At 39.0% G+C, this 19235-nt stretch overlaps 1 protein-coding gene across 2 annotated transcripts; it reads right to left on the bottom strand.

The window, feature by feature from the left end:
• Window positions 1–10719: 10719 nt before the first annotated feature.
• On the bottom strand, window positions 10720–15701 carry LA1 (La protein 1). Of its 2 annotated transcripts, XR_015694684.1 has the most exons (10): window positions 15534–15701; window positions 14919–14997; window positions 14690–14839; window positions 14425–14567; window positions 14080–14225; window positions 11918–12392; window positions 11530–11677; window positions 11327–11399; window positions 10999–11254; window positions 10720–10910 (listed from the first exon to the last, which is right to left on the bottom strand). XR_015694684.1 is itself a non-coding variant. In XM_087699007.1 (9 exons), the coding sequence occupies exons 1-9, from the start codon at window positions 15579–15581 to the stop codon at window positions 11086–11088; spliced, it is 1431 nt and encodes a 476-aa protein (XP_087555133.1). In that variant the 5' UTR covers window positions 15582–15701; the 3' UTR covers window positions 10898–11085. The 2 variants fall into 2 exon arrangements, 1 of the variants encoding a protein (XP_087555133.1); XM_087699007.1 differs by having other exon boundaries at window positions 10898–11254.
• Between the last annotated feature and the right edge of the window lie 3534 nt (window positions 15702–19235).

Here is a 19235-nt window from a genome sequence, read left to right on the forward strand (position 1 = left end):
GCTTGAACCCTATCGCTGATCAAACCAAAAATGAGAGAGACTACTATGATGGCCAATATAACATGGAGCATCCATTAGTCATAATAATAGCACGTATGATTAGGAGTAAGCATCCACCTCACACCCCATCATTAGATCGGAGCTGGGGTAACTTCTAGACAATGATAGCATGGAACCACTAGCCACTCTCTCTAGGATCAAGGATGGAGTTCTATTAGAGTCATCTTGCACCTCTCTAATGATGATCTCACTATTTGGCCATTATAAATGTTCACCCATCTCTTCCATGGCATACAAGCTACTATCAAACATGTTTGCACCTCCTCTCACAAGCTATAGATAGAGATAAGTAGATGGACAAATACCCTCGTGGAGGATAGTATTTGCTAGCTTTGTGACCAAGAGCCTTAGATGAAGGAGCACCACATATGCAAATGTAGATTATACTATAACATATGACAATGATATCACTACCTTTTTTATGATGGCTTTGGACCTCTTCATTGTGAAATAGAGTATGAGGACCAAAGATGCCTAGGTCTATTCCTTTTGGAGCTTTAGAGGTGCCACACGACACTACTGCAAGACAAGAGGCCAACTCACCCAAAGAAACCACATATAGAGAGCAATGTTTAAAAAAGTTTATAGATTGAATCCTATAGACACTAGTATCCTTTTGTAAAGATAGAGCCACTCTCTAGACACCCACCATTCCACACCGCAGAGTCACATTGGATACAGCCACTTCACTTTGTCCAGCACAATGGCCCTATCTACTAAGACTAACATAAGGAGGCCACATCATTGTCAAATTAGAGCCATCATTATGAGACATCAAAGGCTTGCCACCAAGCACATTAGTCCAATGATAATCAAGGACTACATCATAGCTGATATCATGCACATGTGTTGAGATTAGCTACAACTTACAATCTCCACCACATTTCCATAAATAGTAGTGTCATATTAGGACTTCTTTTTCATTCTGTACATGAGATGGCACTTCATATGATTATACTACTCTAGTATTGTCTCGTTGTATATATATTATCTTATTTTAAACATTATTTTATAAGCTACATGTTTTACATTACCTTCACTTTGCTAAGTGTTAAGATGGCAAGCTCAACATGTACGAACACATTGATGATAGAGCATCTAGTTAGATGGGTCCACACATCTACACTTAGCACATTAGTGGTCATTATGATTCTCACATAGCCACTAACTTATTACTTATTATATTTGGTTTGTTACACCTACCTACGATTGGCATAGTCATAGTGCTAGCCAATTAGTATAGTCAATTATGCATTGTTTAACTTAGTAGGTCACTTTTCTTTCAATGATATCTTATCTATACTTTGTGCACATTGCATCGTGTGAGGAAGAAGGAAGAAAAAACTAGCAAGAAAATGTTTTGGCCTCCATCCCTTTTCTAGTATTCTTACATGAGCACTATAAGAGGTTGGTTTTGAAGGTTGAAATGAAGTAAAAGGAGCAAGGATTCAAGCAAGAAATAAGAGGCTTTCCCACTCCCACTCTCTTTCCCTTGGATAGTACTTATGGAGGCACTAAAAGCAGGGTGGAGCAAAAATCTCAAATTGGTGTGTAAGTAGAATAGTGTATATTCTACAAATAGACCCTTTAGGGCTTTCCCACTATGTTTTTGGCCATTTGAGGTCACTTTAGGCCCTCTTTTAGCTCTGCAAAGTTGTGGATGACAATTTTCGAGTATTCTGTAATTTCAGCTATGTTAGTCGTTCTCAAGTGTACAAGTTACAATTTTCAAGTCTATAAGCTCTGAGGTATCTATCAACAAAGAAAACACAAGGTTTATCTGCAAACAGGTTATATATTATATGTATTATTGAGCAATTGGTTAAAAAAGGTTTCTTAGTGTGTTGTGTGCACATTTGGTAAAAGGTTGTAGAAGACTTGCTTGTTGTCTAATACTCAATTTTGTGATAACGGTTGAGAGCAATGAAAATCCTATCATCGAGAAGCTAAATAAGAATAATTTCCCATCATGTCATGGAAGTTCCGTATGACAAACTTCCCTATTGGAAAAGGCCTCTACAAGTTCATTTCAAGTAAAGAAAAGGAACCATAGCTAAATAATTGTATATACAACTATAAAATAATTAAAGGCATAGAAAGAAAGGAATGCAAAAGACAAAAAGATAATGTATTGGTTGTCTGCAGTCCTCCCTGATAACACTATGCTGGGGTATATCAGAAATGCAGAAACTTCACACGGAGCTCAAACAACCTTTGAGAATATGTTTTTAGTAAATACAAAGGCATGGAAGATTCAACTCAAGCAAGAGTTGAATACCTTGAAGAAAGAGAATATGTCTGTAAATGAATGTTTTAAAGGTGAGAAGCATTGTAGATGCCTTAGCGGCTATTGACACCATGCATGATGATGATTTGGTTTCTTCAAGGTATTCAACTTAAGCAAGAGTTGAATACCTTAAAGAAAGGGAATATGTGTGTAAATGAGTATGTTTTAAAGGTGAGAAGATCACAGATGCCTTAATGGGCAGAAGCTGTTTCCAAATTTTGACTAATTGATCTCTCTCATAATCACTAAAGAGATCAACATGTAGGGTGAATCATCTGGAAAAAGCGATAAACATGTCCAAGCATTTTCCTCAAGTTAAAAAAGGGGATATGGTTGTTCCTCTTCAAGAGGTCATGGTATGGGGTCGTATTGGTGGTAACCAACAAAAGAGGTTAAATCAATAGTTTGATAACATGCAAATTGCAGGAGGTTGTGGTGATTCGAGAGGTAGGGGGAGCTCTAGAGGAAGAGTGGATAGCAAAATAGAGGTTCTAGCAATTCTAGCATTGTCTACTATAGCTATGGAAGAACAAGTCATACTACATCCCATTGTTTTTATGAAAATGATGACATTTACAAGGGAAATTTACAGTAAGGAAAGTACGCATTGTCTTTAACTTAGACAAAATAATGACAAAAATGAGAATTTTTAATCATGCAATATATGATGAATGATGTTACACAAAATGGGGCATGTGTGATGTATGGTATGTTAGTTCTGGTGCATCTAATCATTATGACTAGCAACACTAAGAATAGTTTGGAGAGATGTAGGATTTACAAAGTTCAAGTTATGTAGAGATGGATGATGATTCATGTCATTTGATTTCACATATTAAAAATTGTGTGTTGTCCTTCCATAATGGTTAGACAAATTATTTGTCAGATGTTTTATATGTGCCATCCATCATAAAGAATTTGGTATCTATTGCTCAAATAGTAGAGAAGGACTGCAAGTTAAATTTAATAAGAAGGATTATTTTGTTGAAGACTTTAATAATAAGTGCAAGTTGATTGCAAAAGAAAGCAAAGTTGGCCACATCTTTACTTTGGATGCTAGAATTTCTACTATAAATGCTCCTATGCATGCTAAAGGTAAAGTATAGTTGCAAACATTGAAATATGGCACAAATGTATTGGGCATGCAAATCTACAAAGGTTGAAATTAATGTAATCCAAAGGGTTGTTGCCTAGATTCAGAGTTACAGAATAGAATAAAGTTTGTGAAGCGTACAAGTCTGAAAAGTAGGCAAGGCAACCGTTTTTGTATGATAGAGATGTAAGCAAGGATATACTTGATGTGGTGCATATGGATGTTTGGGAACCTACCTAGAATGTATCCCTTAGTGGCATAAAGTATTTTGTTAATTTCATTGATGATTGCTCTAGGAATTTCAATATATATTTTATGAAGGAAAAGAGTGAAGTGTTTGAGCACTTCAAAATTTTCAAAGCTCTTGTTGAAATAGAAACAAGCTTAAAAGTTAAGTGCAATGAGTTCAATGATTTTTTGAGATCTCAAAGAATAAAGCGATTTTTTACATGCCGGTATGCCCCACAACAAAATGGGGTTGAAGAAAGGAAAAATAGACATATTATGGAAGTTGTATGGGCATTAATAGAGGTTGAAAAGAATATGCCTAAGAATTTTTTGTCTGAGAATGTTCATACTACTGTCTACATTATGAACAAGTCTCCCACAATTGCAATTCATGGTACGACTCATGAAGAATATTTTACATGTAAGAAACTTGATGTATCACATTTAAAAGCATTTGGTTGTATTACATATGTTCATGTGCCTGCTAGCAGATTCATGTTTTACCTTGGTAATACAACAATTACTTGGAGCAACAAAAAGTAACCAAGAGTTACTTTATGGAATATAGAGACTAAGTATAGAGGTGCTACTATGGCAACATGTGAGGCGGTATATGGATGCCAAAGTTATCATGTGATTTGGATTTGTAGGGAGATGATCTAGTTTTCATTCATTGTGATATCCTAGTGTTCCACGCTAGGACACAACACATTGAGATACATTACCATTTTGTGAGAGAGAAGATACTTGAATGAGAGATCGACTTGGTATATGTCAACACACAAGATCAGCTAGTTGACATCTTCACAAAGGCATTGGGTACAAAGAAGCTTTGAAATTTTTGAAGCTTACTTAGAGTTGGAGAGATGCAATTGAGCTTAATAGGGAGTGTTGAGATGGCAAGCGCAACATGTGTGGATATTGATGATGAACCGCCTGGTTAGATGGTCCCCACATCTACATGGTCATTATGATCCTCATATAATCGATTATTATATTTGGTTAGTTGCACCTACCTACAACTGGCATAGTTGCAGTGCCAATTGATTAATATAGTCAGTTACGCATTATTTGACTTAGTAAGTCACTTTAAGTTATATCTTATCTATTATCTATGTACATTGCATTGTGTGAGGAAGAAGGAAGAAAAGACCAACAAGAAAACATTTTGGCCTCCATCTCTCTTCTTGTGTTTTTAAGTGAGTTGTGTGTTCAGCGTAGTAACTCAAGCAAGTTTCCCCACCACACAATTCTTAATACTATAGAGATGATATCAGACATGGATGTACTCTAGATTATCTCATAGGCCAAATTGGCTTTATGTAGATGTGACACCTATATACATGATACTTCAGGCTCTATGATCCTGAGACCAACAAAGTGGAGATGAGTTAGGGGGTGAGTTGGGATGTTGTGTTTAATGAGGCTATGCCCTTTGACCTCCATTCGACGATGCTTCTTTAGGTGGATCTTCTTTGACTCCACCCCTCCCCCAACTTCGATGCCACCTTTACCTTCAAGCATATCTCTTCACACCCCTTCATCTTTGGCACTTCCCCCTCCCCCTTTCCTACTTAGGGGATGTTGAGTCATCAAAGGGGGAGCTTTCTTCACTGTATGAGGGGAAACCCCTTTCATAGAGAGGTGTGCCACAAGCTCTAGAGGCCTCTCAACCTCCCACAGGATGATCGGCTAGCATTACATGATTCCACAGTAGTTTCAAAATCTTAGACAAAATTCAAGAGTAACACTCTTTCCCAATTCATTGAAGGGTTCACATTGAACAATCAAGTTGCAATAGAAGCAAGGACATTCACTTTGTGTGAATTACACCCATATGACTTGGATCCTAGAGGATCGAGAGCCTACCACTATTGAGCATGCCCTAGCACAAGATGTTTGGCACTGTGTTGTGCAAGATTACCTTGATTCTATCAAGCATAATGGGACTTGGGAGTTGCTTCCTTGTCCAACCAAGAGGAATGTGATTGGTGTGAAGTGGGTCTATAAGACTAAGTGGTAATGGCATCTTGAACAAGCGCAAGGTGAGGCTTGTTGTGCTGAGGATTTTACATAGAGGGAAAGATTGGATTACTCAAAACATTCACTTTGACAACTTGTATGTCTACTGTTCAAGTTATTTTGGCTTTTGTAGCCCACCACCGTTGGCCCATTTACCATATAAACATGAAGTTCACCTTCTTGCATAGCATCCTTTAGGAGGAGATTTACGTCGATCAACCTCCAAGCTTCGGTCTACATGAAAATGAGGGCCATGTCTATCACTTCTAGAACGCTCTTGACGATCGAAAGCAATGTCCTTAGGCTTGGTGCCGACATATTGACAAGCTCTTTCTTCAAGGTGGATTTCATCAATAAAACCATGACCCTAGCCTCTACTATCGATTGGATGGTTCTTATTCATCCTCTATGTGGATGACCTTATTTTGAGACAAGTAGCCACAAAAAGGAGGCGGACTACGCACGATATCATTTGACAAGAGCTTGGTATGACAAACTTGGGCATCCTCTACTTCTTCCTCAAATTGGAGATCTATCTACTTTCACATGGTATTTTTGTTTATCCACATAAAATATCTCTAAGCTTCTCTCAACGTTTAGTATGGCTTTCTACATGCCAATTTAATGCCCCATGGATCCTAAGGCCAAGCTTTCTATTGTAGGTCATCCCCTATCAGATGGCACCCATTATAGGTGGCTTATCGGCTCACTCATTTGGTTTACCTATATGAGGCCAAATATATGTTACATGATAGCCTCGTTGTCTTCTTTTATGGAGACTCCATTATACGCTCATTGGAGAGTTGCACTACACATTTTGTGCTATTTACAAGGGACTCAATCCTACAAGATCATGTATAGAGAGGAAGCCACTCGTGCTAGTGGGAGTGGCTCTAATTGAACTAGAGATGTCAACATTCTACTTCAGGACTTGCATTCTCCCTTAGAGCAAGGGCTATCTCTTCAAGAAATAAGAAGCAAACTACCATGGCGTTATAATTGAAAGAGGCTAAGTGCCATGCACTCTTCTCTAGCACATAGGAGACAATATGGTTCCTCTCCATGTTTGTGCAGATTGGTTTTTTGCAAATAGGTCACACAATGCTATGTGTCAACAACTAGAGTGCTCTTACACTAGCAAAGAACCCCATGTTTCATGCTCACACAAAACACATCAAGGTCCAATGCCATCATGTGGAAGAGCAAATCATGGATTGCAAGCTAGCGATGGCTTACTATCCCACAAAGGACGATACAACAAAACTCTTCACGAGGGGGACCAGGGGGTGTTTTGTGGGGGGTGTGGTGGTGGTGTGCATGGGGTGTAACACTTCATGTTGTTTATCTCACCTCTTGGTTGTGAGCTCCATGTCAATAGTCCGATAGAGACAAGGGCTCTACCAATTGATGCATTTTGGTTTTGAGCATATCAATCACTTTTTTATGTTCACATTGGTTGAAATGATCCAATTCCGATGCAATTCAAAGTTGCACATGTTTTGGATGCACTCATACTTGTCAGGGTAGTTTGTGCACAGACGATATTATTTACTATAGATCAACTACATTAAATGCAACCAACTACTATGGTCATCCCATTTGGGTTGGTCAATCTATTTCAAGTTAAGGCAATTATTCATACACCCATTGTTGCCCATTCATTTAGGCATTGCTACTAGCACTCTCTCCTTAACTTGCTTCGTTCTCTTTAATCAACCTGATTCATTGCCCTCACTAATGTATATAAACTACATACAGGGACTAATCAATTCAACCTTGTATTCAACACTTATTTTCAAATCATTTCAAGCTAGTCCTTTTGCTCTCTACATTCTTTTCAAAACTCTTCCTTTCTCTTTTCATGTTCATGTATCTTTTCTGTTGTGCACTCACAAAACTATTGTTCTTCATTATTTTTACTTACTTTCTTCGAATCATCCTAGCCCCTTTGCTCACCACCAAAATCCCAACATTTTGTACTTAGTTTATTTCCAAACTTCCTTATTTTAAAATTGATATTCAAGAAATTATAAAAAAGATTTTTCCCACAAAGGTGTAAATTGAGAAGACTCAACCAACTATCAAACTCAATCTTGATGTACCCCAAACAAAACATGACTACCCGCAACATAAACTTTTTTTTTCTACCCTCAGATGTGCTAGCAACCGCAAATCACTCGATTGAAATAAGTTACAAACTAGGCAATCTCAATAATATAGACCATTTGAAAAAACTACACATTCAATTTATAGCGAATCATTTACAAGAACAATTCAATTGTGCAGAGTTCTATACTAGACAAAGCCTTCATAAAGCCATTAGGCATACTCTAAAAATACCTCCCAAGCTTACTCCTCCTCAACTCTTCAACACAACTTTTAATGCAATTCTTACTATCCTTGAACTACTACATACATTATTTCATCCTCATGAGTGCTAATCGTACTTCCAACAAGCCATGTTTCATAGTTGCTACTATTCAAAATGTTCACTAAAAGAAGTAACTCCTCATCATCCTCTACTATATTGCAACCAAACTTTTTATAATGTTGTGCCTTTTAGCATATTTTTATTAAGGTGTGGGACATCACCCACAACCCTAAAGGGGGGCATTTCATCCCATAGAATAGCACATCATGGAGCTACTCAGATGTGGGGATTGAACCTGAGACCTCCCAAAACACACCCACCCACGCCAACCGACTAGGCTACAATACATATAAACTTTTGTTTCAAGATCACTTTCTTTGGTGTAGATAACTCAAATTTCTTTTCATCCATGGGGAATTTACGGCTCATTAGCACCACTATCCACCTTCAACATGGGAAGCTTTAAATAAAGCCTATCAAAAAGCATATGAGATGCCTTTTGACTCAAGAGTCTTGATCATACTTCCACCAACTATATTTCATAGCCTTGAGTAATGCTCTTAATATCTATTTCAAAAACTGCTAATGTTGAGTCCACCAAAATAAACAACTCATATTTCTATACTACAACCACCAAATTTATGCTTTGAGCTACAATCCATCTAAACTCTAGTTTCAAGATTACTTTTTTTGTTGTATATAATTTATTTTCATCCATGGCGAATGTCAAGTGTCCACCTTCAACATGGAAAACTTTAAAGAATGCCTATCAAACATCTGTCCAAAAGCATATTAGATGCCTTTGATGGCTCATTCATCCTCAAGACCTCAAATCCAAATTAAATTTCAAGCATAAAACCCCAATTCGTTATTTCATTAGAATGATTAGTGGATATAATCTTCTCTAATCAACCACATTAACTAAAGAAGTTGATAATAGCTCATTTTGTTTGTTGGCCAAGTATGTCTCCTCAAGAATGTCTACTCATGAGCCTCCGTCCAAGAGAATATCATCAAACCTCCTCACATATTTTACTTAATAGTTGGTACTTTAAAGTCTACAACTTCATTTCATCTTGCAATAATTACCTAGCAACCTTATCATTTCTCATGTTTGGAAACTTCATCCTCAAGAATAAAATTTACCATTGTTCAACCTTAAAAGTCAAACAAAAATTTACTCCAAAACTATTTAGTGAGTGTATTCTAGCATCTTAAAGTGGTTTGGGTCCTCCTAAGCCTTATTTGGACAATTTTGGATGTCCTTTTCACCAAGAGTTCTCAGTTCTCTAATCCAAGTGCTCAATGAAGTTAAAAGTCAATAGCTTTCCGCGATTTTCCAAGAATTAAGACTCAAATTTATTCCAAACCTCATCTAGCTTCAATGTAAAATCATTTCACTTTCTTGATGAGGATCCAAGCCAATCACTTCCTAATGAGGATCCAAGCTTACCTATCACTCCTAATCACTCAAATTTGCAAGTTTCTACTTTTCTAAGACTGACCCACTTTGTTGTCTATTTCTTGATTCTCTCTCCACTCCCAGTTCATTTTGTTATTAGCCTGAGCTTTTTTCACCACTAGGACTGTTGTCTCTTCTAGGCATTCCTCTGCAACCATACAATTAAAACCACCACACTTACACATGTATGCTAGAATCAATCAGATTACCATGATATTTGTTGCTCCTTGAATCTTGCTTTGAGGTGACCTCTAGTTTGATTATATGATGGTAACTTTAGGATCTTGCCTCTGCTCACTTTGGTTGGGCAACTTTATTAAAACTATCGCTACTAGGGCAGATGGATGCTACGATTAGAGTGCTCCTGCAGGCATGCTTCATTCCGATTCCTTGCTATTAGCATCCCTCTCTCAGCCCTATGTCTCTAGATTCCCACAATAATGACATGCTCATGTTTGCCCACTTTGCTACTGCCATTTAACATTTTTCCAGGCAGCCTGTTTTGAAACTTCCTAGGTAATCTAACACCCTCATAAAGTGCATTGTAGAGAATAACCTAATTCAAATTGATTGGTTCTTGGACTCTCATCCTAGGTTGCATAGCAGCTACTAAAGGCTCCCCTCACATTAGGGTCGTGCCAATGTCCTATAGTCTAATTCTCAATCTTCTGACATATCTCACAAAACTTTCCTTACGATATAAATCCTTCAACTTTTACTTATCTTCTTATCAAGCTCACTTTTTAACTCTTCACTTGTTTCCGATCTTTCTTTGCTTCTTATGCTCTTTCTTGCTGCTATCTTCATCCTCTGAATCACTTGACTCATCTTCAGAGTCTGATCTTGAAGTACTTCCCTCATCATCATTATCAATGTCAGAATCAAACTCTTCCTCTAGTATTCATTCCTGCTGCACTCTTGGAATAGATGATGCTCAATCTCTTCACAACTCAGGCACACCAGTAAAAAGCCGAAGCCCAAAAATGACACAGCTCCAAATATCTCCCACTAGTGGGGCTCACATCCACAGGAGATCTCCTGCTTACAAGTGCAGCTTATGGACCCAAACTGGGAAGCAATTGTGATAAGAAGATTGATTGGTCACTCTGATAACCATAGCTATTTCTCCAGCTTAATCTCTCTCATCTGTAAGGAGGAAGAACTACCTTCAAAACTAAATGTAACAACAGCCCATAATTGCACGAAAGGAGGAACTTGGAACTCATCACTTAATGGACAGGCACAATGACCACAAGGTTTACCGTGTCTAGGAGCAGACAGCCTCTTGAGTAACAGTAACTGAAAAATTTGCAGAACCACACCACAAAATACATGCAGTCCTCTACAACTTTGACCTTCAAGCGCGGGGCTCCATTCTGAATCATCACTGATGGCATTCACTATGACGAATCTTAGAAAAAGACCAACTCAAGCTCAGGTGCAAAAGAAAATCAAAAGCCTCTTTATATCCATACTTATTGGAATTGCCGCACATACACATCTTGAGTCCAGGATCAAAATCTCCACAATCAGAAGTTCCCCGCATTTAACAATTCGCCTCATTATGACACTGCTGCACCTTCAGACTTGGCCTGCTTGGAAGGATGTTCAACCACATCATCCTCCTCCTCAAAGCGCTGGTGCTTTCCTAGCTTTGTTTTGCTCTCTGGCTTTGTCTGCCGATTATCATGTTGTCGCCTACCCTTTCCTCCAGACCTGTCGTTTCTACCCCTGAAAATGTTTCTCAATATCAGTCAGAAGAATTCTTGAACCAGCTCAACAGTTACAGAGAAAACTTCATACCCTCTGAACTTGTCCCGATGACCTTGGCCTCTTTCTCCAGTAAAACGGGTCCAATATTCCCTTTCAGCTTCACCTACATAGAAAAAGAGAGAGAGCCAACCATCAATCACAACCAACCTGATAACCAACAGTGGACAAATAGAATGGTGCACTTATGAACAAGAGATGCACTCTTGAAAACTGTTCCAAGGTGAATAACTTACCTTCCACAGCTTCAAGGGTCACTAAATGAGCCTTCAGAATCAGACCACCCTCTTCTGCCAAGACAGCCGCAGTGCGAGCCTTCTGTGCGGTTTCAGCATTCTCAAATCGGACAAATCCAGATGGTTGACCATAACTATATTCTACAAACTGAAACAACAGAACATGATTATTTCAGCAGACTAACCTCCTCTACATTAAATGTTTCGTACAGACCAACACTTGCAAAGGCTTCAGACCTATAAGATAAAAGTGAAGTGTGGCAGTGTTGAATAAACATGACAAAATATCATAATTAAAATCATGCATCAGACAAGCATGTTGCACTTGAGATTGGTCAAAGTTTACAATGCACTTGAGATATGAAGGTGCTAGCAACATAGTTTGCACCTTGATTGTTCCATACACTTTCAGCAGGTCTTTGATATCACGCCAGCCTATCTGATCAACATGAGCATTCCCATCATTTCTAGACACAGTTGCTGCAACATTTTCTTTGGCGTCACCAGCATCCCCATCCTTGGAAGATGCAGGACCCTCTTGACCCTCAACTGCAATGGGAGCTCCCTCTGTCTCAAGTGCATCGGGAGCTCCCTTTGTCTCGACTGCATCGGAAGCTCCCTCGGTATCAACTGCATTAGGAGCTCCCTCAGTCTTAACTGTGTCAGAAACTTCCTTGGAATCTACAGTGGTTACTTCCTTTGTCTTAACCGCAGTGCTGTCGTTCGAGCTTAATTTCTCAATAGAGAAGGCAACAACAAGACCCTTGGGAAAATTATAATTCATATCCGACTGTTTTATTTGACCAGGCTGCCTTGTTTCTTGTTCAGTTTTCTGCTTCTCTAGCTCCATATCCAATTCATTTCTGCACACAGGCACTGAAAGCATAAGCAATAGAAACCTGTCACAACTCAACTCTTTTATCCAATCTAAAGGATTCAATACAGAAATCAGAGAAATTATCTTTAAGCAACTTGAAAGAGGTCAAGAATCTAGACAATACATGTGTAGCAACACTGTCATGTCAGCCTTTGCTCTCAATATTTAAAATATTGGCAGAAAGAAACACTCCTCTGTAACCTATATCTGTCCTTTCAGCTTTTAGCCAACATAACCATTGCACCCAGCACCTTGACCCCAAACTGTTTCCCTGAGATTTACAAGCCTCCTTATCACTTCTCAGATCCTCAAGCTGTAATTAAGCAGTCACTTTTTGAAAGCATTGACAACGGAGCTCAAATTGTATTGGTCAGAGTATTTGGCCTTCCAGCATGTAAATATGTCTGAACACATCATGATTCAGACATCAGCACCATCACAAGCCTTTGCTTTTGGATTTGAGCCATATTCTTTCATCTTTGCATGTGCTGTCCACACTTTCAAAACAAAATTCTGCTTTAGCCCTTAGCTCTCATAGTTGTTGTTTAGCTTAGAAAGACACTAAACCGATTTTTAGTGCCTTGGCCTCCAGGGCTATTCAGTTTATATCTTCATTCCTCAGTTCCTCCTTTGTATTCAAGCCACTATCCCACAAGACATTGCCTTTTAGAAGACCTGACAGCTGACCTAAACTCCCTATCATGCAAGACATTAGAGCCTACAGCATATAAGTTTCTCTGGGCATTGTCAAAGAAGACAAATTCTTCCACCTTATTGGATGGCTTAGCCCGTTACATCAATTAGTAAAAGCACAACCTTACACCACCTCAAAGATTAAAAGACCATAAGAACCCATCATGAATCTACAAAACCTTCTTCAAACAACTTTTGCTGATGGGTCAACCTAAATGTCCATTGTGGTGATGGATCTAAATGCTCAAAACAATGGTGTAACTCATTGGGCATTCCTAAAAACCTCTTTTAACTCCAATGCCTGCATAACCCTACACATGCTTGGAAAGAATGTATATGCACAAGGTACTCATCTACAAAACACTTGTCTGACACAATGTCCTCTCATTATTTGTAAAATGAAAGATAACTCCATGAAGTTACATGGATGAGTAATTTCCATGGTCACATGGATGTGAGATTTCACTTGGTCATGTTTGCACCTCACCTTCTTAAAGACCCCTAGCCTAACAAGAGTGGAGTATCACATCTATATAGCAAAGCAACAATGGTACAAAAGCCTAGACTTGGCTGACAAGGCCGCATTATTTAGAATAGGTGTAGATATCCTACATCTATGATCCACCCCCACCTAGTAGTATCATCCTCGTGTCCAATTCACCTTTCACCTCTTTCTTGATCCTACCCTCTCTCTATCTAAAAAGCAAAAGCAAACGTCCACCTTTTCTTAATTTGCTAGTAAAGGAATGCCAAGGTAGGTTTCTTATTAGCTCCTTCAATGAAACTTCATCACTTTTAGCATGGTGTCTTGATCTTCCTTCTTTGTAATTTTATATTGTCAAAGATGGGGTTGTCCAATTTAAGCTTTACACCTCCTAAGCTCTTTTTCAAAAAAGAAAGCTTCAAAGCTTATTCTAAATGAGCATATTCATGAGAGGGCTTCACGCCCACGTTGGATGAAGCTAGGCAAAATTTCTTACCTTGTTTTCATCTCTAATTCCACACCATCATATGTCAATTTCATGCCCATCACCTTCTTTGCTTCCTCCTCTGAAAGAAACTCAATCACAGCATAACCGCAAAATACTCTCCCAAATGGATGGCGAGGTAACCGAACACTATTCACCTGAATATCAGTAAAGAAAGATGTTGCAAAGTTATAATACAATTACAAAAATTCAAAGGGCATCTATGTTTCAGGTAGCATACAGAGCATAAGTGTGAGATACACGTTACACTTTCAAAAAGATTGAAGATGGAACAAAAACAATAATTGATATAATTTTCCACAGTTACAAAGAATAAGAGCACTTCTACTGCATTACCTTCCCATATTCAGAGAAAAAGTTACTGAGTTCTTCCATGGTCACATTCCAACGGAGAGGGCCAGCTGCAATACTGCGAGCATCCACCTCAGCTTTGATTTCCTCAGGCTTCAACAGGGAGGTTTTTCGCCCAACTTTCTGGCCTAAAAAACGTTAAATAGGTGATACAATACCTTTTACGTAAAAACACGCACATCCCTGCTGCAAGCATCTATCTGACCCATTACAGATCAAACAACATGCATCAGAACCAACAGCATCTTACCATCATCTGAAATCCGCAAAACAGTTGACTTCCGCAACACGTCCGCTACTGCAGCTGTAATCTCCTCAGAAACCTTGTCAAGGCCAGCATCTGGCAGCCCAAGGTGAGTCCTCATGCGCTTGAAGGAGCAAATCAAAGGGAGGCTCACCACTGATAAATATGTCAAGAAAAACACCTTACAACTAGACTTGATGATGAATTCAGCCCACTATTGACCCTACAAGGATACAACCATCTTCACTTTCCTCAAGGCATTTGCGCAGAAACTTATCCCGAGGTAGGTTGCTGTCACTAAAATAGAACTCAACCTGCAAAGAATTATGACCAAAACAACTTTTGTGAGCTTAAGAACCTTACACTTCGTCAGACAACCAATAGGGAACTAACAGCATTGTGCTGGACAACCAATATTCCCAAAAACCCTGTAACTGTTCAAGACGAGTACAACCAGCACGAGTTCCAGCATCCTGCGAGATCCCATACTCTGAATTGCACGGTTGCCTCATTCCTCTCTCCTATCACACTTATCTTATGCATTTTTATGCACCTTTTTGTACCGACTGACTTCCGAGAGAATAATACAAGTAAACCCTAACACTATCTCACGCCCATTTTCGACCATTCTGCATACCTAAACTCACAGCAGAATGAACAATTCCTGTTTTTCTCGCATTCATGTTTACCTGTGTAGGCATGTGATGTCCAACTGCATGTCTGAACTCCGCCTAACTTTCCAAAGCACGAATTACTTTATGCTAGCTTAAAGATCCTACATGAAAGACATATCTAGACCATGACAGCGCACAGAAACGAACAGAGATACAAAGAGAGGTGAGAGGCTTACCTGTCGAAGGACCTCGGCGCAGGTCTTCTCATCCAAGGAGGTCCCCATGATCACTCCTGCCCCGACTACAAAACTACAGAAGTGAACGGCAGCAACACTTAAACCCTGAATCCCGCTGTAGAGTTAAGAAAGAGGATTCAGGACTAATCATGAGGAAGGTGTTTGCTCACAACCTAGAATGTCACTTTTGAAGGGTAGCTTTAGAGTAGCACATCCTATGGGGGGGGATACAACTATGTTGACATGTGCACCTCAATAAAGGAGTTTGAAGTTTTATATGCAGTTTTTGCGTGTTTGTTGTGTAGCAGTTTTATTGATGGTGTTTAGACATGCGTCGTGTTTCGAAGAAAAGTATGTTTGTAGATAAGTTTTTACATTGTTTCAAATACATGAAGGATGTCGAAAGGAGAATATATATGCATATATAGTTCGAGTCACTGATCGTGATTTTGAACATTCACATTTCTTTTGGTCGTAGGTGCCATGACCAAGTGAGAATAAGAACGAAAACACTACATTTTCCAAGGTGATATCTAGGCAAGATGAGGTCCTTGCAGGCAAGTGGTCCATCCTAAACGTCGTTGTTCTTTCAACAATACAGTTATTATTCCATAATATGATGCATGCAAACTCGTACTAATCGGCTCTTTGAAATGCATGTCGTCGACTTGGCTTGACTACATTTTTTAGCAAACTATAATATCTTTCATTCTCGTGATCTGCTTGGAGCATTGGGTCGAATGGAGAGCTTTCATGATGGAGCTCTATAATCCTTTTGATGGATTGCATATTGTTTACTGCAGCAATGAAATAGTTTTCTATAGATTCTATCCATGTTTCTACCTCAATTGGAATATCCCTCCACTTACCATCAAATTTCGGTGGCTTGTATTGCTTGAGAATAAATATCTTCTCTCGAGCTTATGTAATATTGAGGTTCGAGGTGACGTCCTGGGGATTTAAGCAATTTTCATGATTAAATTTTTCTCTAATAATAATATTCAAAAAGATATTAACTTGCTTAATCTATCTCATTAATTTAGAAAGGGAATTATGTTCTCCTCAGTCTTTCTGATAATGATCAAGGTTTACACATTAAGAGAGAGTTTTAGTCTCAATTAGAAATTATTTTGACTTATCTGTGGATCTCTGGTAACTTAGCATACCCCACTGACTGGAGTTATGGCGTGTATATCCATATTTTGATATTTTAGTGGAAAGGTCTAGATATCCTTATGATGAGGGTTACTCCTTGGAATAGCTATTCCATCGATCAAGACAAACTTAGTTGGTTTGATAATTTTGGTGATCTAGTCGATCATTAATATGAAGAATGGGGTCATGTTTAGGGTTAGCTTCAACGAATCAATCTGTATCCCACATTGCCATTTTGGATAGGAGAGATAAGAACCGTATATTCATTATAAGATAGTGAAAAAATTATTTCACCATTTGAATGCATGGTGGATATATACACGGCTTGAAATGCAAGGAATTTCTTATGACTTCATCACCTCTATTAGTTAACTCTATTTCTACTAGAGTTTAAAATTTTCATCAAACAGATAATATCTTTTCACTATTCTACCCAGGAGACAACCAGTTTTGATTATAACAATGGATAAAAATAATTCTTTATGCCAATAGGAAGGGAATACATTATTCGAGTAGCTCGAAAGCTCGTATTATTCTTGGAAGAGAATTCCCTACTACAAACTAGGCATAGCATTGCGATACATCCATTACATAGTAATTAGGATTCTTGGAATGAATATCCAAAAATCTATATTTTAGGGGAAGATCGGGTATGTTGGGGGTAAAGGCACCTTCGCCTAGCCGCCCATGTATCACTACACTGACAGTACCCGCACTTGCAAACTGCAAGCACTAGGCGCCCATCATCGTCACTTTATTATTTATTCTTTTGACAGATAAATAAAGGGGAGAGTGGTCACATATTGTGACTATTGGAGTTCTTACATTGTGAGTCTCTCTCTCTCTCTTGCTCTTGCTCTCCCGCCATAGCTCTCATGTGCAAGCTTCGATCCTTCTCACCTTTCAACTGGTATCAGAGCATGGTTGCTTGAGTATTCGAGCTTGGTCCGTGACTCCTTTAGCATTCATTGGCAGGTATTGGTGCAGAAATTGTAGATAAAGCCACTAAGGTTGAGTGGGCAGCAGCTTGAAACTATGGCTCGTGACGAATGGATGGAGCTTGATGAGTTATGTAAGTCCACGCTCATATTGTCTCTCATTGAATACGTGCATTACAATGTGGTTGAAAAAGCACAGAGTGCTTGGTAGCTTTGGGATAAGATCAAGAATCTCTATGACAAGCAAAGTCTTACAAGTCAAATGTATTGGTTGAAACAGCTCATGGATCTCTACATAAAAGAGAATGTGACCATGTCAGCTCATTTGCGCTAGTTTCATGCTATTCTTAAGAACTTGGTTTCGTAGGGCATTGATTTCAAAGAGGATGTCACTCCGTTGTTCTTGCTTGGAACTCTTAATGAGTCTTGGGATGTATTCCACACTACCTTATGTGCTTCTACCACTACTCTGAAGCTATCTGATGTTGAGAGCTCTCTTCTACAGGAAGAGATAAATGGTAAGAATTTGGATGCCTCTCGTGTGTCTTATGCCTTGATAGTTAGAGGCCGATATGATGGAAATGCAAAGAATGACTGTGGTAATGGCCGTGGACGGGATTTGCAGAAATCTCGATCCAAGTCACATGGCAAGTCGCGCAGTAAGTCTTGTGGGAGAAATGCAAATCTGACTTGTCATCATTGTGGAAAGAAGGCCACATTGTCATTTGCTCAAAGACAAGGGGAAAGAGAAAGTGCAGGAAAAGTCTTCTAATTGTAGCATAGTACTTGCTAAGTCAAGTGTTAAATTTGAAGAGATCAATGTTATGTAGCCCGAGGATAGTGATGGGGATTCTATCCTTGTAGCAGCTTCATTTAGTGCTTTGCAGATGGCAAAGATACACTCTATGTATGCACAGTGTTGGCTCTTGGACTCAGATGCGGACTCAGGTGCGTCCTTTCATGTGACACCTTGTCAAAAGTGGTTCTATTCATATCATTCTGTTTTGAGTTTTGTGTGCTTGGGCGATGACAGGTCTCTTGAGATTGTCGGCATTGGTGATGTTAGGCTGCAATTTCCTTCTGGCAGCAGTAGTTTTGTTATGCACGATGTACGTCATGTACCTGCATTGACACACAGTCTCATGTCTGTTGGACAGCTTGATGATACAGGATATCATGTATCTTTTGGAGACTTTGCATGGAAGATTACTCGTGGTAGGCTTGTGCTTGCGAGAGGTGCCAAGGCTGGTAGCCTGTACCTCTTAGTTGTTTCTAGATCTACAGTTGATTATGCTTTGTATGTGGAGTCTTTACCTCATGTATCTCTTTGGCATGCCCATTTGGGGCACATGTTCATTAAGGGAATGAAAATGCTTTTTGGTTTGCAGTACTTACCACCCCTTGACTATTCTCATTTTGGTTCTTGTGTTCATTATCTTTATGGCAAGTCGACTAGGTCTACGCATAAGAAGTCTGGTATGTCATGCATGAGTGAGCCCTTGGCTTTGGTTCATTTTGATGTTTGTGGGCCCATGCCTTGTCAGTCTATGGGTGGTGTGAAGTATTTTGTTACTTTCATAGATTATTTTTCACGTGAAGTATGGGCTTA

The sequence above is a fragment of the Lygodium microphyllum genome, chromosome 18, assembly GCF_053477565.2.
Source record: "Lygodium microphyllum isolate KBCC chromosome 18, Lygodium_microphyllum_v1.1.10, whole genome shotgun sequence".
Taxonomy (NCBI): Eukaryota; Viridiplantae; Streptophyta; class Polypodiopsida; order Schizaeales; family Lygodiaceae; genus Lygodium; species Lygodium microphyllum.